This window comes from Leptopilina boulardi, unplaced genomic scaffold, assembly GCF_019393585.1.
Source record: "Leptopilina boulardi isolate dan_hultmark-lab unplaced genomic scaffold, ZJU_Lbou_2.1 LbouV2_1, whole genome shotgun sequence".
In the NCBI taxonomy this organism is placed as follows: Eukaryota; Metazoa; Arthropoda; class Insecta; order Hymenoptera; family Figitidae; genus Leptopilina; species Leptopilina boulardi.
In genome coordinates, this window is record NW_026137640.1 from 1,230,870 (window position 1) to 1,258,449 (window position 27,580).

The following is a 27,580-nucleotide window of genomic DNA, read 5'->3' on the forward strand; positions in this document are numbered from 1 at the left end:
TGTTGTCAACCGTAAATGGAATGTACAAATATTGATGATTTTTCGAAATGACAATTACTATTTTAATATTTAAAATATTCAGGAACTTATTAATAATTAAATAAATGATTTATAATTACTCACAAATTTGTGATTCTTCATTTTTATCTCTTTTGCCGGTTGTACAGGTTGTTGGTAGACTATATTCCATTTTTCCTCACTTCACAACAATAAACCACTGTTTCATTTGATTAATAAATTTAAATTAAAAATAATATAAACTATAACTTTATTCAACAATCAAAATAAATAGAAAAATTGAATTTAACTTTTGTTTTTAGCAGGAGTTTTTAAACATTATGCATGTACCACATGCGCATGCAATTGCAACGGTATAATGATAATGGTACATTTACAATACAGGAAGCGGTTAAGTGGACAAAATACTTTCTATTTCCTTTACTCAAATAACATTTTTAATTATTTACTTAAAATTTAATTATATTGCATAACATATTATTAATTATTGTAGTTTTTTTAAAATAAATATGTGAAATTTAAAATTGTAATTTTTGGCGGGTAAATAGATAAAAATTCAAATTATTAAAAATTAAAAATCTATTGTAGTTTTTTAAATAATTTTTAGCGGGTAAGTGGTTAAAAATTCAAATTATTAAGAATGAAAAACTATTGTAGTTTTTTAAATATGTAAAATTTTAAATAATAATTTTTGTCTGGTAAATAGATAAAAATTCAAATTATTAAAAATTAAAAACTACAAAAAAAAAAAATAAAATGCGTATAATTTGGATAATTAATTAATTATTTTTATAAATAATAAATTTGTATATCACTCATTGAACCTTTATTAAATCTTTGTGCTTATATAAGTTCTGTGTATAAGGGAATTTTTTTTTGTTTTAAAAGTCTGATGATAATTACATTGTCTTAGGGACGGACAAAATTAATAAATTCGGATATTATAATATTAACTTGTCATTATTAAAATGTATAAAATCTGTATCTAATACTTAATTCAATTTATCCTATTTATCAACTCCTACATATCTCTATAAAATACAAAAAACATTCAGCATTAATATGCAAAAATATTTTTAAACACATTTTAAAACTAAAAACAAAACGTTTTTTTATATAAAGAAATCTATTATTTGTTTTTTTTTTTTAGAATTTTGTCCAACCCTATTATGAGTTCTACAAAATATTATTTTTTAGAACAAATATTAAAAGTACCTAATTTTATCTTGTAAAAGAGTAATTAATCTTTTTTAATAGTTCTATTAATTTAATTTGAATTTGAAAAATTGTAAATTTTGGCTTTTTAAATGGACCTATAGTTATAAAATGGCAGCAGTATTTTTTTTTTTAAACTGTCGATTACAATTTTAATAATTTTATTAAATACACTTCAGTCTCTTTTCCACTTATTTTTTTTTATGAATTTTCGAGGGCGCTCATAAAGGATGGAATACGAAGTACTTTTTCTTGAAAAATGGTTTTTTTTTGCAGAAGCAGAAAAATGTACATTTCCTCTATCTAAGAGTATTTTTTCTTTTTTTTTTTTTTTGATTAAAAATACCCGTTTCTTTCGTTATCCCGCACAAACTATAACGGCGTTTGATATTTGAATCTATAACGAGACTTCAATTTTATTTCCTGGAATGTATAAATATTTTTAAAAAAATTCAAGCCGAAGTAGAATACTGTGTTACAAGCAATTGAAATTCAGCTTCTTTTTGTAAATATTCTTTTACAAAAGGATGCTCTAAATGTGAATCTTTCAATTGACTGAGATAACGATTTGCAACCTCTGGTGGTTTTCCCATATGTTGAGAAAGTACAATCATATTAATTAACGTATCTGGATTATTGCTGTCTTTATCTAATGATTCTTGTAATGCGGCTTCGGCTTCGTCATATTTTGCTTGTCCAATGAAACATGTTGCTTGGCCATTTAATAACATACTTGTACTCGAGTGTTTATCAATCATTTCCTAAAAATTTCGAAAAAAATTTATATATATTTTTTAAATTTAAATATTTTAAATTATTATTTATTTTAATTTTTTTTTAATTACCTGAAAAATATAATAGGCATCTAATAATTTATCACCACCGCTGCTAATGTTAACCCATGCTTGAGCAAGTTGAGTTAATGTCGCGTCATCATCTTTTTCTTGCATTGTTTTTAATTCCTTTCGTGATAAATCTAAACGATCCATTTTCAAATAAATTTGCAATGTCAATGCAAGACATTCTAAATGATCGGAATTTCGAAGAACACGAAGTGCTGATTCTAAATTTTTTTCATGATAATATATTGTTGCTGCAACAATCATAAAATTATGATTATCCGCATTTGCTTTACTAGCTGCTTGATCTAATTCATGTAAAATTGTTTCACGACGATTTGGAAATGCAAAATATTCAGCGAGCATTTTTAATGGTTGCAAATCAGGTGGTGATGAATTGTTTATCTCATCTAAAACAACTCGAAATTTACGCTGTGCTATATAGGCTCTGTATAAAAATACATCTCGATCAAGTGCAACTTCTGGTGAAGATGGCTGAAATTTTTTTTTAAATATATATATTATAACACTGTTATTGTATTAATATGTAAATTTTTATATATTTATTAAAATAAACTGTTTGTACGATAATAAATATTTGTTTATTAAAAGATTATTATGAATTATTATTAGTGTCAGAATATTCTTATAGAAGGTTAATATAAATTTTTATTAAAAAATACCTTTTTATTAACGAAAACAAAAATAGTGATTAAAGTAGAACAATGATGTAAATAATTTAAATAAAGAATTTTAATTATTTCGAATAGAAAATAGATATTGACAACGTGTAAGTTTGCAGGGACGTGTATTATATATCAACAAATGGATATACAAAACTAATGTTTAAAATTTTATATTATTTTCATTTATAAGACATTTACCTTTACTTTTTGAGCTTCGTTGATGCATTGTTGATAATTTCCAATGTAAAATTGATTTTTTACATCAAATAATTCGTCGACATCCGTCTGCTGCTGACGTGCCATCTTGTCACACACTACCATATGGTTTCAATGTATTAGTCCTATAAGTGTGTGTACAACACTTGTCAATCTGATTTATTAAATTTTTGTTAAAAATTTAAAAAATATATTCAAATTATTTGATAAATAATAATAACATGTATAAATATTCAAATTTGGGAGAAATTAATGTAGAATAAATAAATGTCAAAATATATATTTTTCCGCAAACATAACCTTAAAATTAGCAGATGATCTGTCAAAACAAAATTTATTATTAAAATAGTAATTAAATTATTATTTTTCTTTTTATATTCAATAAATATTCTAGATATTATTTAAAATAAATAATGCGGTAAATAAATTTCAATTAATTAATGTTTATAAAAATTAAAGATTGGGTTGACTTTTTTTTGTCAATATAGAGACACTAAATATTCCTAAATCTAGGAATGTTTTAGTTTAAAATATATTTTTTTTAAATTATATGATAAAATTATTAATAACTTTATTTTAATTAAATAATGTACTAAATTAAACGAAGATTAATCTGTTTATTATTATAATAATTTTAATAAAATTTAAAATAGAAATTTAAACGCTAGTAACAAAGGAATTTTGTTTTACTATGTTGTCACTCTGTAAACGTCATTTAAATTTGAATGTTAAATTCGATTGATTCATTATCAGTTTTTTATTGAAATTTTAATTTTTAACACATTTACGAGGAATTATTAATAAATGACTTTAAAACGTTTAATAGATTAAATTTTTAATATAAATAATATAAATTAAGACAAAAAATATTTAATATCTTTTAAATAATTGATTTTTATAAAAGAACCAGTGTACTAAATATAGGTCTGTATGGATTTGTGGGGAATGTGAAAATTATTGATTTCCTTATATACCTATATTAATGAAAGAAACAAACATCAATAGTTACGAAGTGTAGTTGTAAAATAATTTTGTAATGTAGCATTTACTATGTTTATTAGATTAACAGTTTTTAGTTTAATTTTTTTAAAGATTATGACTTCAAATTCTAAAATATTACGTGGTCAACTTTTAACAACTGAAGTATGTAATTTTTTTTTTTTTTTTGTAATTTTCAATGTTTTATATAAAATATATTTTAATGATTTTTTATTGTCACATTTATTATTATTTTCTCTCTTAATTTCTATGTATTTTTTTTCAATTATTTAAAAAAAATGGAAGTAAAAAAGAATTATCTTTTTTTTATATTGTCATAGCAACGTTTTGTTGATAAATTTTTACTTTAAATAGAAAAATGAAATTTCTAAAATATTACAATAAAAATGATTTTTTTTAGAATTGGGCATTTTTAGCAAGATTTTGTTTCCTCTCAGAAAAGGGAAGATTTCAATATCAATTTATTTTGGAGGAGGATACAAGTGTGAATTTATTATTATATTATGATTCGGCAACACAATGGCCAAGTGTTTATCCCTCAAATAAAACGTGTTTGCAAAAAGAATCAGTTTTAAACAGAGATCGAGGACAAGTAGTGCCTTTAACTGCGGAGCCATTTATGACAGCTTCGTCAGAATGTATAAAAAACAAAACGACTAAACAATATTTTTGCAATAGTTATCGTGAATTTAAATCATCAAGACCACGATGGTGGTTTATTGCATTATCCGATTGTAAAACTCAATTGGGATTAAATGTCACTTATTGGATATCATTAACAAATGGACCACCAGGAAGTTTTTGGCGTGAACATTTTTCCGCTGATGAATTTTGTAAGTTAATTTATGTGGAAATTAAATTTAAATTATCTGAAAAAAAAAAATTATTACCATTCTCTTTTTAGATATTTTACCTCTGTTGATTGCATTTTCCATCGCTTATTTTATACTTATTATTTTGAGTGTCATTGTGGCAATAGAATTGCGATCAAGAAAACTTCTTCATATTTCCTATAAGCTCTTTATGCTATCACTTTGGTTTTATTTGTTGGGATTAATTTTTGAAATATACGAATATTCAATAAGAGCATCATTGGGTGTGAATTTTCCTGGAGCAGCATTAATTGCAAGCCTCTTTGAATTATGTTCGGAGACAATATTTACTGTATTACTTTTACTTTTATCATTGGGATTTACAGTAACAAAAAGTGTTCTTACACTGGTTCAAATTGGAAGACTTTTGGGTTTTATTTGGATTTCGACAATTCTCCAACTTTGTCTACTTATTTATCAGGCGGAAGTCTTTGATCCTGGTCTTGTACTTTATAGTTATGAATCACCACCTGGATATGGATTATTGGCATTGAAAATTTGGACGTGGATTGTATTTCTTTTATGCTGCTATAAAACAAGCTCAAAAGCCGCTACAAAACTTCATTTTTATTCCTTTCTCATGACTCTTGGTTCCGTTTGGTTCCTTTTTCATCCCCTGATGGTATGAAAAAAAATATTAATAAAAAATATTAAAATTAATAAATAAAATAATTAAATTTTATAAAAAAAAAATTTTTAGATACTGATAGTCACCTTTCTCATAGACAAATGGATTCGAGAGAGTGTTGCAAAAGGATGTTTAATGTGGATTATTTTTTGTGGACACGCTTTATTTTTATATACAACGAGACCAGCCGCTGCAAATATTCATTTTCCATTTCATATTCGAACATTTCAAGTTGTTCCTTATAGTGGAAATGGTCAAGGGCACAATTACGAGCCTAGAATTCAAAATACTGCGCCTGCTTTTACTTTAACTCAATTACGACCACCCAATGCCAATGGCATAAATAATCATTCTTAAGAGAATTTTTTTTCTTTTTAAATTTCAACGAGAAAAAAAATTGAAATACTTTTTTCATAAGAATTTCTATATTTTAAATAAGAAAACACTAATTGTGATAAAGATAAAAACTAGCTATCATTGATAGTATTTTATTTATAATAATATTTTTTTAACTTTCATATTTGAAACATGTCTTTTTTGAATTTTCTCTTGTTTTCTAGACCAGCTAGAATTAATTTCACATTTTTTAATTGAAAATTGATTTTTGTAAATTTTTTACTTATATACTTATTGTTTTCAGTTAAAAAAAAAATTTATTACAAAAATAAGTTTTAAAAAATTAAAACCAAAAATTATTTATTGGAATAAAGCCAAAAATATGTGAATCCTTTTTTTTTAAATTATAAGAATTGTATAAAATACTCTTTGCGATAAAAAAAAATATTTACATTAATCTCCCAAGTGCCTTCGTTGCGAAATTATTCGCTATTATATTCTACTACTACAATTGTTATTTGTAATTAATATTAAAAAAAAAAAAATTTTAACGACTTTTACACGAATTTTGTGAATTTTCTAGCTAAATTTTTTTTTTCAATTATCAATCACAAGAACCATCGAGCCAACCATCTCTCCACCTTTGATTGACGAGTTTACAATCAAATTCGGGTTTATTTAATTTTCTATTTACTTGATTGTGAATTCGACAAAGCCATTGAGTTAATTGATTTTGTGAATCAGTTTGTGGAGGATTTACTTTTAATTGTTCCTGTAAATCCTCAGCGCAAGGTGCACATGGATAAAATCTTGAGAAAATGTAGAAAAAATTCTTCATATCCTTTTGTTGTTCTTTTGACGGTGAATCTGGATAATAAGCTGCCATTGTATGTAAAAATGCCCATGTAGTTGATCCTAATTCATCTTTATCCAGGGGACAATTTTTTCGAGATGTATCAATCACTTTCTCATCACTCTTCATTTTCTTCAAAATTTAATAATTATGTTGTAAATAATATATTAATAAATCAAAAAATGCAGAAATATAAATGTATCATGAGAATAATAAAAAAATATATAAATATAATTAAAACTATTTTTTTGTACAAGAAATTTGATTAAAATAAGTAATAACTAAAAAAAAAATGATGCAAATTATTAAATTTTTGCAGGTAATTGATAAAACTTACTTTTTCGGAATCATATGTCTTTTTTTGCAATTTGGCCCAAGTTTGAAAATCAGTACAAGTACGACAAGGTTTTTCTTGAACCATTTTTAATTAATTAAACGTAAATCACTTTTTAAAAATTGTAAATATCAGAAAAATTGACATTTATATTGCCGACACAATCTTTTTTTAACCTCAAAATCAATCCTTTAAGCAGACGACAAAATTAACAACTATATTGTAAATGCGGTCTTAATAGGGTTGGGTTGCGTGATCATTGTGTCACATTTCAAATGTTCTATTTAATTTTGGGTGGTAAGTTTACATTACAGGTATTCTACTCAATAAGTGTGTATTTACATATACATTAAAAATAAATAAAATATTTACTTTTTACAATAAATTAAATGGTGTCTATCAGTATAAACTCGTGAATATTTTAGTTTTACTAATATAAACTGATATTATCCACTAATTAAAGTAATAAACAATTAAATATCCAAACATAGCAAATATGAATAGTGCAATCGATGCTATGTTAAAATTTTATGTTTGTGCACAAACTTTTGTGTCTGTACTTTCTATACATTTTTTACGCTCATCCTGTTCTTAATTCTTAATAAAAAAAAAAAAGATAAAGACGATATATAAAAGCTTTAAAAGATATTTTACATTGAAATCAGGACGATTATTGTGATCTATTCTTTACAACACTACTGTTAAACAAGTTATACTTGACAGCTCCTTATTTGTACAATTCTTAAAATTGTGTCATTATATTGAATAATATTATAATGTGAATCCAGAAGATAATTACAAGCCTATAATAGGAAAATTGATAAAGGTAAATATACACAAAACAGGAAAAATTTGAAATTATGTTAAATAAAAGAATTTGAAGGTGTTTTTATAAATTATAGTCTAAAATATAAAAACTTATGACTTAAAAATGTAAGAGATAGGTTTTTTTTTAAATATCATTGTTACTTTTGTCAATGAATTATTATTGGAAAAAATTCTTTTAAATTAGTAAAAAAAAAAAAAAAAAAATTATTTAATAGTGCAGTTTAATGAAATAAATTTTTAAAAAAATATTTTATTTCCACAGCATTAAAAAAATAAAAATGGCAGAATCTATGTTTTGTGAAGACTTTCCCTTACATAAGTGCATTTATAATGGAGACATTAAAAGTCTGAGTACTCTGATTAGAACTCATGATCTTACTCAAAAGGATAAACAAGGTAAATCTACTTTTAATAAACTATTAACATAATATATTCACTTTACAAATTATTTATTTTCAGGAAATACTCCTCTACATTTGGCTGTGATGTTAGGTCGAAAAGGTAATTTAAATTTAAATTAAATTAAATTGAGAAATAAATTAAATTCAAAATACAAAAAATTTTTTTTAATTTTTTATAGAATGTGTTCAGTTATTGCTCGCTCATGGTGTACCCGTTAAAGTAAAAAATGTTGCTGGTTGGAGTCCATTGGCAGAGGCTATCAGTTATGGCGACAGACAAACAAGTAAATTAAATTAATTTTTATTTTTAACTTTTTATGTGGGACATGAAATTAAAATATAAAATTTCTTACAGTATTATCATTAGTAAGAAAATTGAAGCAGCAAGCAAGAGAACAAATGGAAGAGAGAAGACCAAATTTAGTAGCAGCATTACGACAAATGGGTGATTTTTACATGGAATTAAAATGGGATTTTCAAAGTTGGGGTAAATTGAATTAAATTCAAATAAATATTCAAGTAAAATAGATTTTTCTAATTAAAATATTAAATTTCAGTTCCATTGGTTTCAAGAACATTACCATCGGATGTATGTAAAATTCATAAAAGTGGAGCATCAATAAGAATTGACACAACACTTGCTGATTTCAATGATATGAGATGGACAAAAGGAGATATAACATTTATTTTTAATGGTGATCAAAAACCAAGTAAATCGCTTACAGTTCTCGATAATAAAGCAAAACTCTTTCAAAGAGTACGATATGAGGTTTGTATTTTTTTTTTTTTTCAATAATATAAAATTTGATTCATTAAAAAAAAAACTATTTTTAGGACACTGAAATCGAAATCGAAGATGAAGTTGATATTTTAATGTCCAGTGATATAATGGCAGCGCAAATGTCAACAAAAGGTATTACATTTTCAAGAGCTCAAACCGGTTGGATTTTTAGAGAAGATAGAAGGGTATGTTTCACATTTATTTTTAGTATAAATAATATTTTTTCTAGATTTAATAATGTAATTATTATAAAGGAAATGGTGGGACCGTTTAACGCAGACTTCTATCAAATCAATGGTATGATTTTGGCGAGTAGAAAAAGACGAGAGCATTTAAGTGAAGAGGATTTACAGAAAAATAAAGCAATAATGGAATTATTAACTAAAGGCAGCTCACAGAGATTAAAAGGAGTAATTAAAAAAATTTATTTTCTTTTTATGGATCATTGTTATATTTTGCCAAAAAAAAAAAGCAAAAAAAATGTTAAGTAAATATTATTTATTTTCAGCCTCCAGTTAGAAAAGCTTCTTTAAATCCTCCACCAGAGACAAATATACCTTGGGAAGAATATCTTGCCGCACCATCAGGACAATGTCCATTATTGGGAAGAAGTTTGGTTTATAAAGAAAGTAGTAAATCATTTAAAGCAACTGTCGCAATGAGCTCAGAATTTCCATTAACAGTTGATATGTTGCTCAATTTACTTGAAGTTATTGCACCATTCAAACATTTTAGTAAACTAAGACAATTTGTATTAATGAAATTGCCACCTGGTTTTCCTGTTAAACTTGATATACCTATTTTACCAACAGTTACTGCGAAAGTAACATTTCAAGATTTCGCATTTAGAAGTGACATTGATCCAGAATTATTTCAAATACCATCGGACTATTTTGAAGATCCTTTCAGGTGAGCAAAGAATTAATTTTTCATTAAAAAATACCACAAAATTGTAAACTAATATCATAGATTACATACCAATTTTTGCAGTTTTAATTGTCCATCAGGCCTGGTACTCTGCAACAAAAATAGAAAAATTAATAAACATTTTTTTTTTAAATTTTTTATACAAACTTAGAATTTGTCAGATTATTATTATTATTATTATTGTCTTATAAATATAAACTATTGTAATAAATTTCAGAGACTGTGAGCTTTATATATCAATGTTGATGGTACTAGAAACTACATCGTCTGTTTGAAGATAAGAGTATCTATATTAATTTGAATTATACAATTAACAAAAATTCACAGATATCAAAAAGCAACATTGTAAAAGCAAAGTCCCACTTGAATTTAATTATTTTAAATAATACAATTTCTAAATTATAAACAAGAATCTGAACTAAATCTTTGAAATTATTTTTATTAAAAATATAGACGACTTTGTTTTTGCAATATTAAAAAAAAAAAAAAAAAAACTAATTTTTCATAATACATTTTTCTTTAATTCGGTATATTGACACAATAACCTCGACAATAACTGCCATCTGTTATGAAATTTTTGCTTGTATTTAATACTCATTACCAATAGATAATGGATGTAGAACCAATATTTTTTTTAGATTATTTTTTTTTTTCAAATATACCAGGTCATAGATGGTTTTTGTTTAAAAAAGAAAAGAATAGATAAATATGATTCAGAAGAAAAAAAAAACTATGACAGTCTAGGAATACAAAGAGTAAAAAATTATTTTCAGAATATTATTCAATTATTGAATCAATTATAATAATTCAGTTAGTAAAATTAGATTTTAACTAACATATTTTTTTAATTTTTAATTTGAAAAAATTGCTATTAACTCATGAAAAAAATTATTTTTTATCTTAGATTCATTTGTCCTTTAACAATTCAGTTAAATAATACTTTTTCTTTTAAATAAAAATTTATAAATTTTATTTTACAGATTTCCAGATTTATGACGCTTCCACATTTTAATATTAATAATTGAAATCAACTATTGGACCATTTATGGACTGCCTTTTTTACTAAAGGACCGCAAGTTTCCTCTTGAAGTCAGTATAGTAGTTGTGAAATCACTTTATTACTGAAAATATAGTGCTTTTTATTTACTTATACTTTTTTTTTTTTAAAAAGTGCTGAATTACAGTGTACTCCATAAAGCTAAAGTCATTCGTAAGAAATAATATATCTAATAAACCTCAATTAAATTATTACTTTTTTTTTTTATTTTTTTTACGATTTTGAGCATATTTTATTATTTTTATATTTTAAATTTTTTCTAATTAAAAAAAATTTCATCTACTACTGTTAATTGAATTACTATTAAATAGCTATTTTTTTTAAGCTGTCGTAGCTAATTTTTTTTTTTTTTTTTGTGGAAAAATAAGCTTTAGTAATAATTTTTATTCACAAATTTTTTTTAGTGAAATATTTACATTCTAATCCAGGACTATTTAGTGCTTAATAATTTATATCTAAAAACACGATATGTTCACAACTCTAATATTATGTATGGACATATAGGATCTATAATGTAAAGATCTGACCAAATATGCGTCCATTTCACAATTTACTGCTTCAAAACTGAAAAAAATTAATAAATAATTATTTATTAAAAAAAAAAATAATAATAAAGACTTATCAAATTAGTGTATACAGAAATATTTGTAATTTTTAATTATTTCACATAAATTCTAAATAAATTAGATGTCAAAATTTTTTTCTCAACAATAAAATTTTATAAATAAAATAATTTCTGAGGCCAATATAAAATTCTAAAGTCAAAATAATATCATTTTACAGAAAATATTTTTTTTTTAGAAATTATTTTCTATGTTATATTTATTTATTTGAGTATTTGCTTTTTAACTGTCACCGATTGAAGCCTGGTCCCCTAAAGCCTGATAAGCGTTGACCGTTGACCTAATGACAATCAATCGGACTTGTGAACGACATCACAATCTTGTTGTATTAAAACCTTTTTCTCACGTGAATTTCTTCCTTAAAATAAAAAAAAAAAAAAATAATAATAATATCTAGATACAATAAAAATTGACATTAAATATATTATTCACTAATAAAATATGTCGACGAAAGTTTATTAAAAAAAAAAAATGTATCTTTTTTTTCTCAAGTAAAATGTAATTTGATCAAGTATTCAATTCAATTAATGATCTTTGCTTTATTCTTCTAGATATGAAAAAAAAAAAAAAAACAGTGGAATGAACTGCGATATGGAAAAAAGGAATAAAAAAAATTTTTTCATACTTTTAAAAATAGTACAGACAATTTTAAGAAATAATTATAATTTTTTTTTTTATTTTCAATTGACAATTCAGGTATGGGTTTAAAAAAACTTTTTACAAAAAAAAAATTATAAGATTAAATTCAGAGGGGTAGGAAACTAAAAATTGAAAAGAGGGAGGGGAAACACGAGAGCATAAAAGGGCAACACACTGTTCTCTTTCTTGTGTTATCGTCATGGAGCATCCACTGATCGTGGCTGTTCTCACTAGTTTCATCTTTTTTACATCTTTGACTTTAGCGAGTAAGTAATAAATAATTAACATAATAAGTGATACAGTGTGCTGAAAAAAAAGTTATTAATTATCTCAAATTTTCATTAATACAAAAATGACTATCTGTTTCATTCATAATAATTCAAAAAAAAAGTTTACGTTTATTTAAAAAATTAAAAGTGGTGATTAGTATATTTGTATAATAAATAATATACTTTTTTTTGTGTTAAGTGATAGAGGTGAAAAAAAATTGTTTTTTTTTTTACAATCGTGTTCGAAAAATTAAAAGGGTTTTTTTTTTTAGTAGTGATAATTTAAATTTTTCAATTCAAAAAATCGTGGGGTGTTTTTGGGGCTTGTTTGATGATTTCTTGTATTCAATATTAAAAAAAAATCTCAATCCAAAATTTTTTTTACATTTTACCTTTATTATCAAATTTAAAAAAAAGAATACTATTTTTTTTTTAAATGTATTAAAAATATTAATTATATTTTAGTATTGTTGTTTTTTTTAACAACACAAATAGTAGTGAATCATTGAAATCATTATACATCTTCCAAACCGGAAATTCGGTAAATTAATCTGACATCCTCATATTTATATATTGTTACCAAGTGAAATAAATTATTTGATCTTTATAATCTTACACAAAATAAATTTAAACTATCTCTACGAATTATTGTCGTCTATTTTATTTTATTGAATTCTCTAATTTAATTTCTGACCTTGATAAAGATAAAAGAAACGGCTATAAATTTTTTATATTCTATTACTGTTTATATATTTATTTCTAGTGCACATTTTTTTTTTTTTTAAATATAAATTTAGTAATTTTTATATATTTATAAAAAAAAATTGCGCACAGACAAAAATATTTCTTCAGCGACTATTTGCATTAAAAAAAAAAAAAAATTATATAAATTTTTCTTTATTATTATTTTATATTAGAAAAATATTAACAGTTCAATATTTTATTTATTTTTTATACAATTAGATAATATTTATATTTAATATCAAATTTTTGTAATTTATAACACAAAAAAAAAATTTATTTCAAAAAAATATTTAGAAATTTATTTAATAAATTTTTAATTAGTTTAAAATTTTGATGATTAACTGATTCATTAATAATAAGTCACTTTGAGAAATAAAAATTTATCATAATGAAAGCATTAATAAATGTAGTGGTTAAAGAATTAATAAGTTCATAGGTCGATAGGGGTTCAATTCCCCTCATCCGTTAATTTTTATTTAAAGATTTGCGGTGAATATTTTTTAAACAAACTTTTTTTTTAAATAAATTTTATTTTATGTTTCTTTTTTAGTTAAATGCAATAACTTTCTTTCATTAATAAAATGATATCAAAAATATGATATTTATTGTTGAAGAAAAATATTTATTAATAATTTTTATACTTTTTGTTATTAAATTATTTGTCATTATTAATTTATCAATTAATCATAAATTAATTCAGTGTTTTGCTATATTGAGAAATTAATATTAATTTATCAATATTGCTGCGCCAACATTTCGCCAATATATCCATATAATCAATTTCTAAATAGACAATAAAAAAAAAAAATAAAAGCATAACTTTCTTCATAAATCATTAATCAAACTTATTTATATTATTTTTTTCTTCATCAATTTTATCATTTAAAAAAAAATTATCTCCTTTCATATAACGCTTATCTTATATTATTAATTACTATTTTTTTTATGTAGTTCTCATCACATATATAGCTGATTTATTTTTATTATATTTAACGACAAATTTTAATAAGGAAGCATATTTTTTTTTGGAAATAATTTAAAATTATATTTGACAATAAAAAATAAATTAATTTGAAAAAAGAACTATTTTTCATATACATACCTATATATAATTATTAAATATAGAAATTGTGAAAGAAAAGTATGGAGAAAATATATCACTCTTTCTCCATGTTCAATGGTTAAGGTCAATACTGCTATCATAAAGATATATTTAAAGATGTCAGAGGTCAAAAGATGTGTTCTCAGAATATTTATTGATAAACGCTGTACACGTTTTGATGACGTTTTAAATTATTTATTTTATTTTAGAGAAATTTCATCCCCCTTTTCCTTTATTAAAAAGAAAATGTTTTTTTTCGGAAAAATAATCAATAATAATAATAATAATAATTTCTTACCTAATTATTTATCCCTTTTGATATTTTTCTAATTAAAATATATACTTAATATATATAGTTTATAATTTGTTTCGTCTGCTTATAGATCAGTGTAATACTGGCTGTCATGGAAGTGAGTACAAATATATATTTATACTAATTTATATAATTATATTTTAATATTTATATAATATGTAAATAAATATTTTTCATATATTAATAGCACAATACGAAAAGAATTATGTGGAAGGACAAATTTATTCTTATGAATTGGAGGGATTATCGGTAACGACTGTCACGGATTCTCAAACTGAAGCAAATTTTAAATTAAAAGCAAATGTCGATTTAGTTGTGAAACCTGATTGCATTCGTCAATTAAGATTAAAAAATGTTTTAGTCAATGGTGCTGTAAGTAAATTTAAAAATAATACACCTATTATTAAAAAAATATATTATCACGCGATGTGAAGAAAAGAGACGAGAGGGAAAAAGTTAGGTTATGTTTTGAAAAACAAATATATAACATAACCTGTAAATCATAATGTCTCTTTCTTCGCATATCGCGTCACATTTACGCATAAAAATATAAAATAATAATTAATAAATTTATAAAAAATAATAATAATCAATTTATTTTAAAAAAAACTACAACATAACCTATAATTTGTTATGTTTCTTTCCTCATATATTTATAATAATAAAAATATAAAAAATAAAATAATAAATTTTTTTTTGAAAAACAATACAACATAACCTATAATTCGTTATGTTTCTTTCTTCATATATATTTATAATAATAAAAATATAAAAAATAAAATAAAATAATTTTTTTTAGCCTATTGCGTTAAAAGATGTAGAGCAACATCCTCTACAATTTAATTATCACAATGGACACATTGATAGTGAAATTTGTGCAGAATCTGGAGATTCACAAGCTTCTTTGAATATTAAAAGAGCTGTTATTTCTCTATTACAATCGTCTGTAATGCAAGATAGTGGATCAACGACTCGTTACGAGGTATATTTTATTAATAAATTTAAAAAAAAAAATTTTTTTTTTATATAAAATACTAATAATAAATAAATTTCAGGGTGATATTTTTGGTGGTTGTACAACAGATTTTAATTTTCAAACAAATCAAGATTCTGTAATTGTTAATAAATTCAGAAATTTAAATGAATGTACAAATCGAGAAAATATTCGTGAAGGTGTTATTAGTACAACATTTGATTCAAGATCAAGTATACAATCGGCGCCATTATTATCGGCACATCAAAAAGTTGAACAAATTTTTAAAAAAGGAATTTTAAATAAAGCAATATCAACAGAAACATATAAATTTAAACCATTTAGTAATGGAAATTCAGGTGTTAAAACAATAATTGAAATAAAATTAACATTGAAAAATGAAAAAAAAGATGATTCAGGAGCGTCAAGTGTATCAATACCAAAAACAATTTTCTTTGAATCACCACATCCAATTATTAAATCATCCGTTGAATCAATAATGAATGGATTAAATGCCGTTAAAGAACAATCACCAGATTCTGTTAAATTAGATGCAGCACAACGTTTCGCTGATTTTGTTAAAATATTAGGTGTCTCAAGTAAAAAGGATATTCTTTCAGTATTTGAAAATATTAAAGATAAACAAAAGGAGAGAAAAATATTTTTAGATGGTCTATTTCGTGCAGCAAGTGGTGAAGCTGCTGAAGTTGCTGTTGAATTAATAAAATCACATCAAATAAATGAATTACAAACACTTGCATATTATACAAGTTTGGCATTTGTTCGTCATGTTAATCTTCCAGCAGTCACAACTGTAACATCATTATTGGATGAGGAAAATTTACCAAGAATTGGATATTTAGGTATTGGACAGGTAATTGGTAAATATTGTCAAGAGCATAAATGTGAAAATGTACCTGAAGTACAAGCGGCGCTTGCAAAAATATTAAGTAAAATAAATAATGGAAAGGCAAATACAAGAAAAGATGAGGATAAATTATTATCAGCAATGAAAACAATTGGTAATACAAAATATTTAGATGATGTAACAATGAAAAAATTAGTTGAAATTGCAAAAGATAAGAGTGTAAAAAATAGAGTACGCGTTGCAGCTATTGAAGTATTACCAGTTCAATGTTCGATGAATTGGAAAAATGAAATGTTTAAAGTACTTGAAGATCAAGAAGAGGATAGTGAAATAAGAATAAAAGTTTATTTATCACTTGTTAATTGTCCATGTCCACATGTTGCTAATCATGTTAAAGAAATTTTAGATAAAGAAAATATTAATCAAGTTGGATCATTTATAACATCACATTTACGTAATTTACGCGCGTCTGCCGATCCAAATAAATATGATGCACAAAAACATCTTGGTTTAATAAAACCACGTCAAAGATTTCCACAAGATTTTCGTAAATTTTCCTTTAATAATGAATTATCATATAATATTGATGCATTTGGAGTTGGTTCAACAATGGAAAGTAATGTAATTTATAGTCAAAATAGTTTTGTACCACGTTCAACGAGTTTAAATTTAACAACTGAAATATTTGGTCGTTCATTTAATTTTCTTGAATTAGAAACAAGAGTGGAAAATTTGGATAAAGTTATTGAACGTTATTTTGGTCCAAAGGGTTATATGAGAAAGGGTGAACCCGATGATTTAGTTGAAGAAAGTATTGATCATTTAAAAAATCTTGGTAAACAAATAAGGGAACGTTTTGTTAAAAGTACACGTGGTAAACGTGAAGTGAAACCAGCTGAACTTGATAAATTTGCCGATAATGTAAAATTACATAATAATGAAATTGATAATGAATTAGATTTGGATTTATCGATAAAAATGTTTGGTGTTGAATTAGCATATATTAGCTATGAGGGTACAACAAGTCAAAAATATACACCAGAATATATTGTTAATAAAATATTTGATGCACTTGATCAAGGTATTGATAAAGTTAAAGATTTTAATTATAATTTGGAAAATTATTTATTATTTTTTGATGCTGAACTTGTTTATCCAACTGGATTGGGTGTACCAATGTCATTGGGTGTAATTGGCTCAAGTGCTGTTAATGTTAAAACAAGTGGAAAAATTGATATTCCTGGAATGATAAAAGATCCACAAAATGCATTAGTTAAATTGTCATTAGAACCAAGTGCATCGATTAGAGTTGAAGGAAGATTAATTATTCATGGTTTTGATGTTGAATCGGGATTGAAACTTGTATCAACTTTACATACCGCAACAGGTTCAGAAATAACTGTAAAAATACTTGATGGAAAAGGTGTTGATGTTAATTTAAATATGCTTAAACGTAAACAAGAATTAATAAGTCTCTCAAGTGAAATTTTAATGACTTCTGGTGATAAGGGTGAAAATTATATTGCACCAAAGTTTCATGGTAAAAATCGTGAATATGTTGATTGTTTCGATCAATCTGCAAGTGTATTTGGTTTTAGTTTATGTGGAAAAGTCACATTGCCTTATGATAGTATTGAATCAATGAGAAAAAAACCATTGTTTCCATTAAGTGGACCAGCAAAATTAGCTTTTTATATTGATAATATTGATGTGACCAATTATCATTTTAAAGTATTTTACAATACGAAGAATCCAAAATCAAGATCATTGGAATTACTCGTTGAAACTCCAAATAGCCGAAGTAATAGATATTTGAAATTTTTAATTGAAGGTGCAGTTGAACCTGATAAACTTGCTAGAGTTACATTTGAAATTCCCTATTATAAAGCATCAGCCGAAGTAATTTTGAAAGACAATGATCAAGAACGTTCAATAACAGTTGCAGTTCATCACGATCAAATAGAATATTTTGGCAAAATTGGTGTTAAAGTTGAAAGTCCAGGAAAATATAAACCTATTTTAGAATACAAAATTCCTGAACATATTGAAAAATTAACAGGCACAAAAACTGGTACAAAAATTCAACAATACACTTTAGATGGAATTGTCACAGTAGCTGATCATGAAGGTGGAAAATTATATAAATTCGAAAAAGTTGTATTAACAACAAATAATAAGGCTCTCATTGGTTTAGATGGAACAATGACAGCAACACCAAATATTCGTGGATTAAATGCTAAAATTTCCTATGGTGATGAAATTTTAGATTTAAAAATAAAAGGACAACGATTAAAAGAAAATAATTATATATTAATGATAGCAGCAGTACCACAAAAAGATCCAAATATTGCATTTCGTGTTGATTGGGATTATTTAAGAGAAGAAAATAAATTTGAACAAAATTTTAAATTTGCCCACGGCCCTGAATCACAACATTCAAAAAATCAATTAATTCTAAATCAACGTGCTGCATATAATTTTGATTCAAAAAATTTTGCACTTGGATTTTCAAATAAACTTCATTATTCGGCATTAAATTTTCTATTTAAATTGGAAGGTGCTTTCACAAAAAAATCATTGCAAAGTGAAATTATATTTGAATATGATAAATTTAAACTTGGAACAAAATTATCGGGAAAAACTGGTATTACACAACCAGGTGACTATCAAATTGAATTGGAAGCACATGTTTTGAAAAATAAAATAGAATTGAAATCTAAACGTGAAATGATAAATGATAATAAGAGTAAATTTGAAAATTCATTGGAATTAACACCTGGGGGAAAATATGAAGCCGACGCTATAGTGACACACGATATTGCTAAACCAAATGACATTAATGTTAAACTCGATGGAAATATTCATTTAAATGGAAAAAAAATTAAAGTTGACACTGGATTAGAATTTAATATGCAAAAAATTAATTCACACGCTCAAATTGGCGTTGATGGTGTACAATATGTTGATTTTGATATGAAAATACAACGTGTTAATCATAAAGGAAGTGTTGCTTTAAATTTGAAAAAATATATATTAGCAAACGGTCAATATAATTATCAAAATGGTAAAGGTAGTGCTGATATAAATATTGAAATTCCAAAAGTACATAGAAAAATAAAAGGCACTGCTGATGTTACAATTAGTGGTACACAACATTCAGCTAATATTGAAATTCTCTACGATGCTGAAAAAGATCCAAGTAAACGTATTAAATTATCAACAATTTCTGATATTACAAAAACATCAGTTGATTTAAAAAATATTATTGAATTAATGTCATATAAAACAGAAATCAATGTTAAAGGAAATCTTCAAGGGAAATTAATGGATGGCACATTAAATGGTGATATTGATGTTCATTTACCAAATGGACATTATATTACATTTATTGGAAAACGAATGATAAAAAGAAATCCCACCGATTCACAATTATTTGATTTAACACATGTTAATTTTGAATTGGCACATTCTATCAAAAAAGGTGGACCAACGCGAAAAATTATTTATAATCAAGATGGAAAAGATATTGATTTGAAAAAAATCACATTCCAAGTGACACATCAATTAAAACTTGTTAATGATGACAATAAAGATATTCAAATTAGTGTTGCTGTTGAAAATAAAAATGCCGAAAAATTAGGAGATCGAGTCGCTAAAATTGGAGTTAATTTAATGGGATCAGTTATACCAAAACCATTTCAATTAGATTTAAATCTTGAATATGGTCCAAATAATTTAGCATGGACGGGAAAATCATCATTAGGAACTGATACATCATTTCAGGTAATATAAATTTAATTTATAAATTTTAATTTATAAATTTTATTTTATAAATTTTAATTTTTTTTTTTAATTTCAGGGAAGTGGAAAATTCACCAAAGGAAATAATGTTGATAAACCATCAGTTTATACCGGTTCTATTGAAGTTAAATTACCAAATGAGAAATTAAAAAATTTAAAATTAGATTCATCACATAGTATTATTTTACCAAAAGATACAGAGAGTCTTATGGAGTATATTCATTCGACAAATTTGGTTTATAATGATGATAAAACTGTGAAATTAAATACCGTATTGAAACAAACAGGCATTCCTTTAAATACAAAAAATAAAAATTCAGGTTCAGCAAAAATTGTTTTAACAATTTTAAATAATCCACCAATTACCATTGATGGTGTATATAAAGTTGATCCAACAACAGATTCGAAAAAAGGTTCAGCAACATTAAATGTAAAATCCGGAGACAAAGAAACAAGTGTCGATGTAAATACGGAATTTTTATCAGATATGACATTCTTTAAAAATAATATTAAAGTTAAAACTCCAATTGAAAAAATGAAAAATTTGGATATTGTTTTTAGTCACAAGGTAAAGTATATATATATATATAAAAAAATTAGTAATATTTTTTATGAAATATTTAATGATTATTTATTTTTTTATATTTCAGAAAGATAATGAAGGTCAAAATCATAATACCGATATTTCTGTCAATGCAAATAATAATAAATATACAATGAAAAGTGAAGTGAAAATAGATCCCGTTTCGCCAAGTATGCATTTAATTTTCACGTGTCCTGCTGGAAAAACTGAGATACTATCTAAATATAACAAACTTGGTGAAAGAGAATTTAAAGGTATTTAGAATTTAATTTAGCAAAATTTTGTTATATTTTATAAAAAATAATTTTAAAAATTTATTTTTCAGGTGAACTTAAATTTGATTCACCAAAAGCAGTTGTAACATCTGATTATCATGTTAAATTGGAAAGTGTAGATGATTTTATCATAACTGTAAATTTCGATTGCGATAAAATGAAACAAAGAAAAATTCACGCAGAAATAGCAAATAAACCCGCTAAAACAGGAAGAAAAATTATTGTAACTGTAACAAGCGATGGAAAAAATATAATCAGTGGAAGGTGTGTAAAATTAAAATTTATTTTTTATATTCATAATTAACAAAAAAAAAATTATTTACAGCACGGATTATAAAAAGCATGTAGAAGCTGGAAAAGTAATTGTTGAAGGAAAAGGTAGTTTGAAAATTGGTGAAAACACAAAAAGTTCATTATTCAAATATATACATCAAGAACTTACAAAAGAAGTTGACAATGAAATTGGAAGTGCAATTTTATTGAATGCAAGTTTTGGTCCTTCAGCCGTTGTTGGTGAACTTAAAGTCACAAATAAAGAAATTTATGTTTTTAATAGTTATTGCGAACAGAGTAAAGACTGTGCACATTTCAAATTACAATCATTACTCGATAGTGACCGTGAGTTTCATATTAATTAAAAAAAAATAATTCGCCTCATTAAATAAATTTATAAATACATATTTTTTTTTCAGCGAAATCACATATTAATCATCAATTAACAGTTGAAGTTGATTTAAAGAAATTTAACGTACCTGCTGAATTTGGATTAAAAACAAGTACCAAATATTTGATAGATAATATTTCATATGATCATACGTCGAGTTTGTATTTACATTCTTCTAAAGATAAAACTGAATACACTACTCATTTATATGCCAATTCAAAAGAAGCAGGTAATTATTTACTATATTTTATTTCTCAAATACATTTTCTAATTTATTTTATATTTTTACTAGGTGCAATTCTCACACTACCAAATCGTGAATTAGCCGTGATATCATCATACGAAATACCAAAAACTAAATATACTGGAGCTTATAAAATGGATGCTGCATTTTATTTAGATAGAAAAAATAAACCAACAGATAAAACTGGATTATCAGTTAGTGGACATTTTAATGCTGAAAAAAATTCTGCATCACTTAGCGGTGACGCTAAATTTACATATCCATCACAACCAAAAGTATGTGGAAAATATAATTTTTGTTTTTGTTTTTCTTTTTTCTAATATTAAATAAATTTTATTAGGACATGACAGTTAAAGGAAGAATTCACTATGGAGGTGATAATTTAGTTGACGCTAATTTGGATATTGATCTTTTTGCTAAAAAATCACAAAAAATTAATGTTATCGCTAAAATGACACGTGTTCCAATTCCTCATGGTTTTAATTATACAAAGTACATGGAAATTAATAGCCAAGGACAAAAATTGAAAATTCAATTAAAAGAACATTTGGCAATTTCAACAATGGCCGTTGGAATGGGTTCAATGTTATTCTATACAGATGAACATCAAAAACCAAAAAGTTTTGGTTTTGATTTTTCTGCTAATGATAAAGAAGTTAATCTTTTAGTATCGTCACCAAATAAAGAATTGATTAATTATAATTCAAAAATGATGTTTACTGTCAATGAACAAAAAATTGATTCCGAATTAAGTGTACTGACAAATAAACCAATTGTTTTCAATTTCGAAGGAAAGAATTGGAATAGCTTTAAATTTTCCAACTATGTAAAAGGTGAGAAATGGAAAATATATATATATTTTTTTTTTTTGATAAAAATTAACATTTTTTTTTTCCTTTTTAGATAAACCTAATACAAAAATGGTTGGTAATGGACAATTTGTTCTTGGTCAAATTGCTGAAATTCGTTTAGATGTCTATAAAGAAGGTGAAAAGAAGAATTTATTCTTTACATTAGTTCATTTAGATGAAAGCAATTTCCTCAAACCAGATTTTGGCTACAGTAAAGAAAACATTGTAGATACAGTTGTAAGTAATAAACAAATAAATCACTTTTCTTATGAAAAAAAAACTATTTTACAACTTTTATAAATTACAGGAATATGTTCGTAAACATTCTATTGAAGCTATAAAACAAATTAAAAATATTATCGAAGACATAGGCGAAGAAATTGTATCAGAATTAAAAGATTTTGTTCAACATTTGAAAAAAGCACAACCAAATCTTAAACCATTGATAGATCATTATCAAACTGAATTAGCAAAACTTGTTGAAGAACTTCATGCAGATGAAACTGTGAAAGAAATTCAAGCAACATTGTAAGAATTTAATTTTCTCTATAATTTCTATTTCATATAAATAATTTATTTTTCTTTTTTCTAGAAATAAATTATTTGGTGGTGTATTTGAATCATTGGCTGAAACAATGAAACTTTTAACAGAACAATTAGTGGAATTACAAAAGAAATATAATGAAATAATTGATAAATTAACAGAAGCAATAAAAACAATTTGGCCACAATTAAAAGAATCAATGCAAAAAGTTTTACAAGTTACTGTTGAAATTATTGATGCTGCATCAAATTTAGCATTAATTTATTTCAAAGGATTATTAAATGTCATTAATGAACATCAAAAAGAAATGAAAGAATTAATAACAGTTATGTCGGAATTAACAAAAGATGTTGCTAAAATTTTATTTAAAGCCATGACACAAATTGAAAAAGATGTTAAAGAATTTATTGGACTTCTTGTACAACAACTTAAAGCACTTCCAATTTATGATATAATTAAAGAAAAATATCAAAATATTGCCGATTATCAAATACCACAAACAATTTTAGCACCCATTGAAGAATTATGTTTTACTATTAAAAATATTTTACCAACACAAGAGCTTAAGGATTTATTTGATATTACTTATAATTATATCATTAAACACGTTAAGCATGAAAAGGTAAAAAAAATTAAAAATAGAAATTAAAAAAATATACGAAAGTCTAATTTATTTTTTTTTGAATAACAGGTTGATGATGTTTCGGAAATTAAAAATATTTATACTCATACGGTTGTGGCAGTTCAATCAATTATGAAACTTTTGCAACCTCAAGTGACATTTGAAAATTTATTCAACTATTTTGAAGCAAGAATTCCTGATGATTTTAATCTTCTACGAAAATTACCAGGCATTTCTACTCTTAGAATTTCTGTTTTGAATTTATTGCGTAATAATGAATTACCATCTCCTATGGATTTATACTATGCTTACAGGTTTCAATTTCTTTTTTTTTAATTTTTTTTTAATTTTGTATAAAAGTACTAATAAAAAAAAATTTTCAGACCAACTTTATTATGGGAGGATGTTGTTCCACCTTTCAGTATGTTTGGAATGGTTCTTGATGGAGGACATGTATTTACATATGATGGACGTCATGTTATTGTAACGGGCACTTGTAATTATATTTTATCACAGGACGTATTAAATAGAAATTTCTCCGTTGTTGCAAATTTCAATAATGGAAATTTAGCCAGTGTCACTGTCACAGAGCCTACAGAAAGTATTACTATTAAATCTAATGGAAATGTGAGTAAAAAAAAATACAAAAAAACTAATTTACTATTTCAAATATTTTTTATTTATTTATTTTATTTATTTTCAAATTTTTTATTTTTCTTTAGATATTGGTCAATGACAAATCAGCTGAATTTCCAAGTGAAACACAAAATTTACAAGCCTTTTTAACACCTCCGGTATTGAATGTTAAATCAAAATATGGACTTCATTTGAAATGTAACACTGGCAGTCCAATGATGTGTGTCTTACGAGTATCTGGATTTTATATTGGAAGATTACGTGGATTATTTGGAGATGGCAATAATGAGCCTTATGATGATTTTACTCTTCCATCTGGCAAGGTGAGAGATTTCTCATTGGAGAGTGAAAAAAAAAAATTTATTTCATTCAAATAAGTATTAATTAATAAGTATAATTAATAATTAATTATTTAATTATTATTATTATTATTATTATTATTATTTAATTATTTATTTTTATTTTTATTTTTATTATTTTATTTATTATTTATTTCTTTTTTTTAATTATTATTAATTTCTATCCAGTATAATTTTTGAAATCAATTAAACCAATAATTTCTGTAAAAAATAATTTCTGTATTTTTTCTCAAATAATAAATACAGATAAATATTTATTTGATGATAATTATATTGAATTAAAATTGTTATAAAAATTTCAATATTACATTTACTAATAAATAAATATTAACAAAAATAATATTTACAGATTACAGAAAGTGAAACAGAATTTGCAAATGCTTATAAAATTGGTACAAATTGTCCAGCGTCAACAGCAGTTGATCATAAGGAAGAGACACCACGAGCACCAATTTGTACAGAATACTTTTCTGGTAATTCACCAATGAGGTATGAATATTAGAAATAATTTTAATTTTTATACTGTTTAATTTAAAATTTTAAATTAACTAAATTTAATTTTTTTTCAGTGGTTGTTTCAATTACGTAAATCCAAAACATTATCGAGAAGCTTGCGACTATTCTGTGAAAGTTGGCTCAAAGAAAGGAGCATGTATGGTAGCCAGTGCATATTATGTAGCTTGTTATTATTCACGTATCAAGGTCAACGTTCCAACTGCATGCAGTAAGTTTTCTGATTTCAAAAAACAACTAAAAAAAAAAAAAGAATCGAAAATAAAACAAATGTTAAAAATAATTATTTTCGCCAGGTAATTGTAAAGTGGGACAAAATAGTATTACAGTCGGTGATTCATTTAGTGTAAAAATTCCAAAGAAAGAAGCTGATATTATTTTTGTTGTTGAACAAGCGGCTGATAATGAAAAAGTCTTTAAGGAATTAGTTACATCAATGATACCAGAATTAAGAAATGAACTTAAGCAACAAGGAATGACGTAAGTTTATTAACAATCCTTTTTTTTTTTAAATTTATTTTCTAATTTTATTATTCCATTATAGTGATGTTCACATAGGACTTATTGGATTCAGTAATAAAATGAAATGGCCACAGCATTACACAACCGGTGGTAATATTAATATTGATGGAGATGTTAAGAATATTAAATTTGAAAAACGTGATCCAATAATTACATTACAGGTAAAAACATAGTTTTTCATTTAATATTGATACATTAATAATAATAATAATTATTATTATTATTATTAGGAAGCGAAAGAGGGTAACATAGAGAAAAAAATGACATATTTAGAACAACGATTAGATGTTGAATTAGGAACATTTAGATTAACTGATGCTTATGAAGAAGCTGTTGATTATCAATTTAGACCTGGTGCAGCTAAAGCAATAATTGGCGTTTTTGCATCATCTTGTGAAAAAAGTCCTCTACCATTATCGGCAAGTATTTTCTATTTTAGTTATTATTCCTTTCATTTTTCGATTTTTTAATTAATTTTTTTATTTACAGCTTCAACAACTTAGACTTTTGCTGGGTCATAAAACATATCGTGATATGGGTCTTACTTATCATCATATATTTTTAACAGGAAATATTGAAGTTTCCGGAAAACCACAAAAGAATATTGTTGGTTTTGATTATAATAATGCTTACATCTTTACTGACAGTAAGAAAAAACCATTGGAAGGCAGTAATGAGCTGAAGAATAATTTACATGTTTCTGATAATGATGTTTGTGCCAATTTTGCCGTGAATGTATGTATTTTTTAATTTATTTTTTCGTTTCTATTTTCCACAAAATTAATTTCTTAATTTTTTTTTTTTTTTTTTGTTATAGTCTGGAGGTGCAAGTTTTAGTGCTCAAAATTATTTGGAATCAAAACCAAGTCAAAAGAAACAATTTGTTCAAGTTGCTGCACGTAGAGTAGCACAAGGACTTGCTGGTCTTGAATTAGAAGAGGATTGCACTTGTAAAACACAATTTGGTGTATATAGTCGTGCCGTTTGTAAAATTGTAAATCGCACAGAAAGTGGAATTTTGTCGGTTAGTAATTTTTATAGGATTTTTTTCAAAATATTTTGCATTCAATTTTTTAGTAAAATATTAATAAATTTTTTCAGAAATCCAAAAGAGCTGCAGCTAAGGCTGGATAGAAGATAATTATTAATTACAACTTACACATTAAGTTATATATTATAATTATTCAATGTATTTGATAACATTAAAATATTTTTAAAAAGCATAAATCGACAAATTTAAATTTCTATATAAAAAAAAAATCTATTTTTGCTCGATAATGAAAATTCCTTAAAAATATACATTAATTTAAAAATTAAAAGCGCAAACTATTGAAATAATTATGTAATGTATTACTTGAATAAAAATATAATTTAAAAAAGTATTTGTATTAGAAAATATATTTTATATTCGCAAAATTCAAGTAAAATAATTAGGATTAAAATAG

The 27,580-nt window shown here is 24.5% G+C and overlaps 5 protein-coding genes and 1 long non-coding RNA gene across 7 annotated transcripts in view; 3 read left to right on the top strand and 3 right to left on the bottom strand.

Annotated features, from left to right (window-relative positions):
• Positions 1 to 1,377: 1,377 nt before the first annotated feature.
• On the bottom strand, positions 1,378 to 3,272 carry LOC127288531 (coatomer subunit epsilon). Its single transcript, XM_051316076.1, has 3 exons — positions 2,957 to 3,272; positions 2,079 to 2,567; positions 1,378 to 1,994 (listed from the first exon to the last, which is right to left on the bottom strand). The coding sequence occupies exons 1-3, from the start codon at positions 3,077 to 3,079 to the stop codon at positions 1,686 to 1,688; spliced, it is 921 nt and encodes a 306-aa protein (XP_051172033.1). The 5' UTR covers positions 3,080 to 3,272; the 3' UTR covers positions 1,378 to 1,685.
• A 608-nt stretch (positions 3,273 to 3,880) lies between these two features.
• On the top strand, positions 3,881 to 5,999 carry LOC127287602 (transmembrane protein 145-like). The gene is made up of 4 exons (XM_051314647.1): positions 3,881 to 4,117; positions 4,374 to 4,806; positions 4,878 to 5,467; positions 5,546 to 5,999. The coding sequence occupies exons 1-4, from the start codon at positions 4,025 to 4,027 to the stop codon at positions 5,828 to 5,830; spliced, it is 1,401 nt and encodes a 466-aa protein (XP_051170604.1). The 5' UTR covers positions 3,881 to 4,024; the 3' UTR covers positions 5,831 to 5,999.
• Positions 6,000 to 6,138: 139 nt separating this feature from the next.
• On the bottom strand, positions 6,139 to 7,204 carry LOC127288891 (FAD-linked sulfhydryl oxidase ALR). Its single transcript, XM_051316622.1, has 2 exons — positions 7,000 to 7,204; positions 6,139 to 6,794 (listed from the first exon to the last, which is right to left on the bottom strand). The coding sequence occupies exons 1-2, from the start codon at positions 7,081 to 7,083 to the stop codon at positions 6,414 to 6,416; spliced, it is 465 nt and encodes a 154-aa protein (XP_051172579.1). The 5' UTR covers positions 7,084 to 7,204; the 3' UTR covers positions 6,139 to 6,413.
• Positions 7,205 to 7,324: 120 nt separating this feature from the next.
• Positions 7,325 to 11,083, top strand: LOC127287739 (ankyrin repeat domain-containing protein 13C). 2 transcript variants are annotated; one of them, XM_051314870.1, is made up of 11 exons: positions 7,325 to 7,822; positions 8,087 to 8,220; positions 8,284 to 8,325; positions 8,405 to 8,509; positions 8,581 to 8,712; positions 8,783 to 8,994; positions 9,060 to 9,191; positions 9,261 to 9,416; positions 9,515 to 9,915; positions 10,151 to 10,216; positions 10,914 to 11,083. In XM_051314870.1, the coding sequence occupies exons 2-10, from the start codon at positions 8,103 to 8,105 to the stop codon at positions 10,206 to 10,208; spliced, it is 1,356 nt and encodes a 451-aa protein (XP_051170827.1). In that variant the 5' UTR covers positions 7,325 to 7,822; positions 8,087 to 8,102; the 3' UTR covers positions 10,209 to 10,216; positions 10,914 to 11,083. The 2 variants fall into 2 exon arrangements, with proteins under 2 accessions (XP_051170827.1, XP_051170893.1); XM_051314936.1 differs by lacking the exon at positions 10,151 to 10,216.
• Positions 9,922 to 27,580, bottom strand: part of LOC127289428 (uncharacterized) — a 49,584-nt gene continuing 31,925 nt past the window's right edge. The window contains exon 3 of the long non-coding RNA XR_007844164.1: positions 9,922 to 10,023. This is a non-coding gene — a long non-coding RNA (uncharacterized LOC127289428). The remainder of the gene's footprint in view (positions 10,024 to 27,580) is intronic.
• On the top strand, positions 12,403 to 27,362 carry LOC127285839 (apolipophorins). The gene is made up of 26 exons (XM_051312078.1): positions 12,403 to 12,518; positions 14,751 to 14,777; positions 14,868 to 15,052; positions 15,480 to 15,662; positions 15,736 to 20,304; positions 20,381 to 20,890; positions 20,973 to 21,159; positions 21,231 to 21,444; positions 21,506 to 21,798; positions 21,873 to 22,073; positions 22,137 to 22,363; positions 22,429 to 22,921; positions 22,992 to 23,176; positions 23,247 to 23,467; positions 23,532 to 24,105; positions 24,175 to 24,419; positions 24,489 to 24,732; positions 24,828 to 25,064; positions 25,450 to 25,589; positions 25,670 to 25,824; positions 25,910 to 26,093; positions 26,158 to 26,296; positions 26,366 to 26,554; positions 26,625 to 26,870; positions 26,953 to 27,159; positions 27,237 to 27,362. The coding sequence occupies exons 1-26, from the start codon at positions 12,452 to 12,454 to the stop codon at positions 27,267 to 27,269; spliced, it is 10,155 nt and encodes a 3,384-aa protein (XP_051168035.1). The 5' UTR covers positions 12,403 to 12,451; the 3' UTR covers positions 27,270 to 27,362.

What these genes read in the sequence shown, in the direction of transcription:
- LOC127288531 (XM_051316076.1), bottom strand. Translation starts at nt 3,079, where the DNA reads ATGGTAGTGTGTGACAAGATGGCACGTCAGCAGCAGACGGATGTCGAC. An exon ending in ACGAAGCTCAAAAAGTAAAG is followed by an intron (nt 2,568 to 2,956) that starts GTAAATGTCTTA and finishes AAAAAATTTCAG; the next exon opens with CCATCTTCACCAGAAGTTGC. An exon ending in ATGCCTATTATATTTTTCAG is followed by an intron (nt 1,995 to 2,078) that starts GTAATTAAAAAA and finishes CGAAATTTTTAG; the next exon opens with GAAATGATTGATAAACACTC.
- LOC127287602 (XM_051314647.1), top strand. Translation starts at nt 4,025, where the DNA reads ATGTTTATTAGATTAACAGTTTTTAGTTTAATTTTTTTAAAGATTATG. An exon ending in GTCAACTTTTAACAACTGAA is followed by an intron (nt 4,118 to 4,373) that starts GTATGTAATTTT and finishes GATTTTTTTTAG; the next exon opens with AATTGGGCATTTTTAGCAAG. An exon ending in TCCTTTTTCATCCCCTGATG is followed by an intron (nt 5,468 to 5,545) that starts GTATGAAAAAAA and finishes AAAAATTTTTAG; the next exon opens with ATACTGATAGTCACCTTTCT.
- LOC127288891 (XM_051316622.1), bottom strand. Translation starts at nt 7,083, where the DNA reads ATGGTTCAAGAAAAACCTTGTCGTACTTGTACTGATTTTCAAACTTGG. An exon ending in AGACATATGATTCCGAAAAA is followed by an intron (nt 6,795 to 6,999) that starts GTAAGTTTTATC and finishes TAAATTTTGAAG; the next exon opens with AAAATGAAGAGTGATGAGAA.
- LOC127287739 (XM_051314870.1), top strand. Translation starts at nt 8,103, where the DNA reads ATGGCAGAATCTATGTTTTGTGAAGACTTTCCCTTACATAAGTGCATT. An exon ending in ATGGGATTTTCAAAGTTGGG is followed by an intron (nt 8,713 to 8,782) that starts GTAAATTGAATT and finishes ATTAAATTTCAG; the next exon opens with TTCCATTGGTTTCAAGAACA. An exon ending in TTTTTAGAGAAGATAGAAGG is followed by an intron (nt 9,192 to 9,260) that starts GTATGTTTCACA and finishes ATTATTATAAAG; the next exon opens with GAAATGGTGGGACCGTTTAA.
- LOC127285839 (XM_051312078.1), top strand. Translation starts at nt 12,452, where the DNA reads ATGGAGCATCCACTGATCGTGGCTGTTCTCACTAGTTTCATCTTTTTT. An exon ending in GATCAACGACTCGTTACGAG is followed by an intron (nt 15,663 to 15,735) that starts GTATATTTTATT and finishes AATAAATTTCAG; the next exon opens with GGTGATATTTTTGGTGGTTG. An exon ending in AAAAATATAATCAGTGGAAG is followed by an intron (nt 21,445 to 21,505) that starts GTGTGTAAAATT and finishes AATTATTTACAG; the next exon opens with CACGGATTATAAAAAGCATG.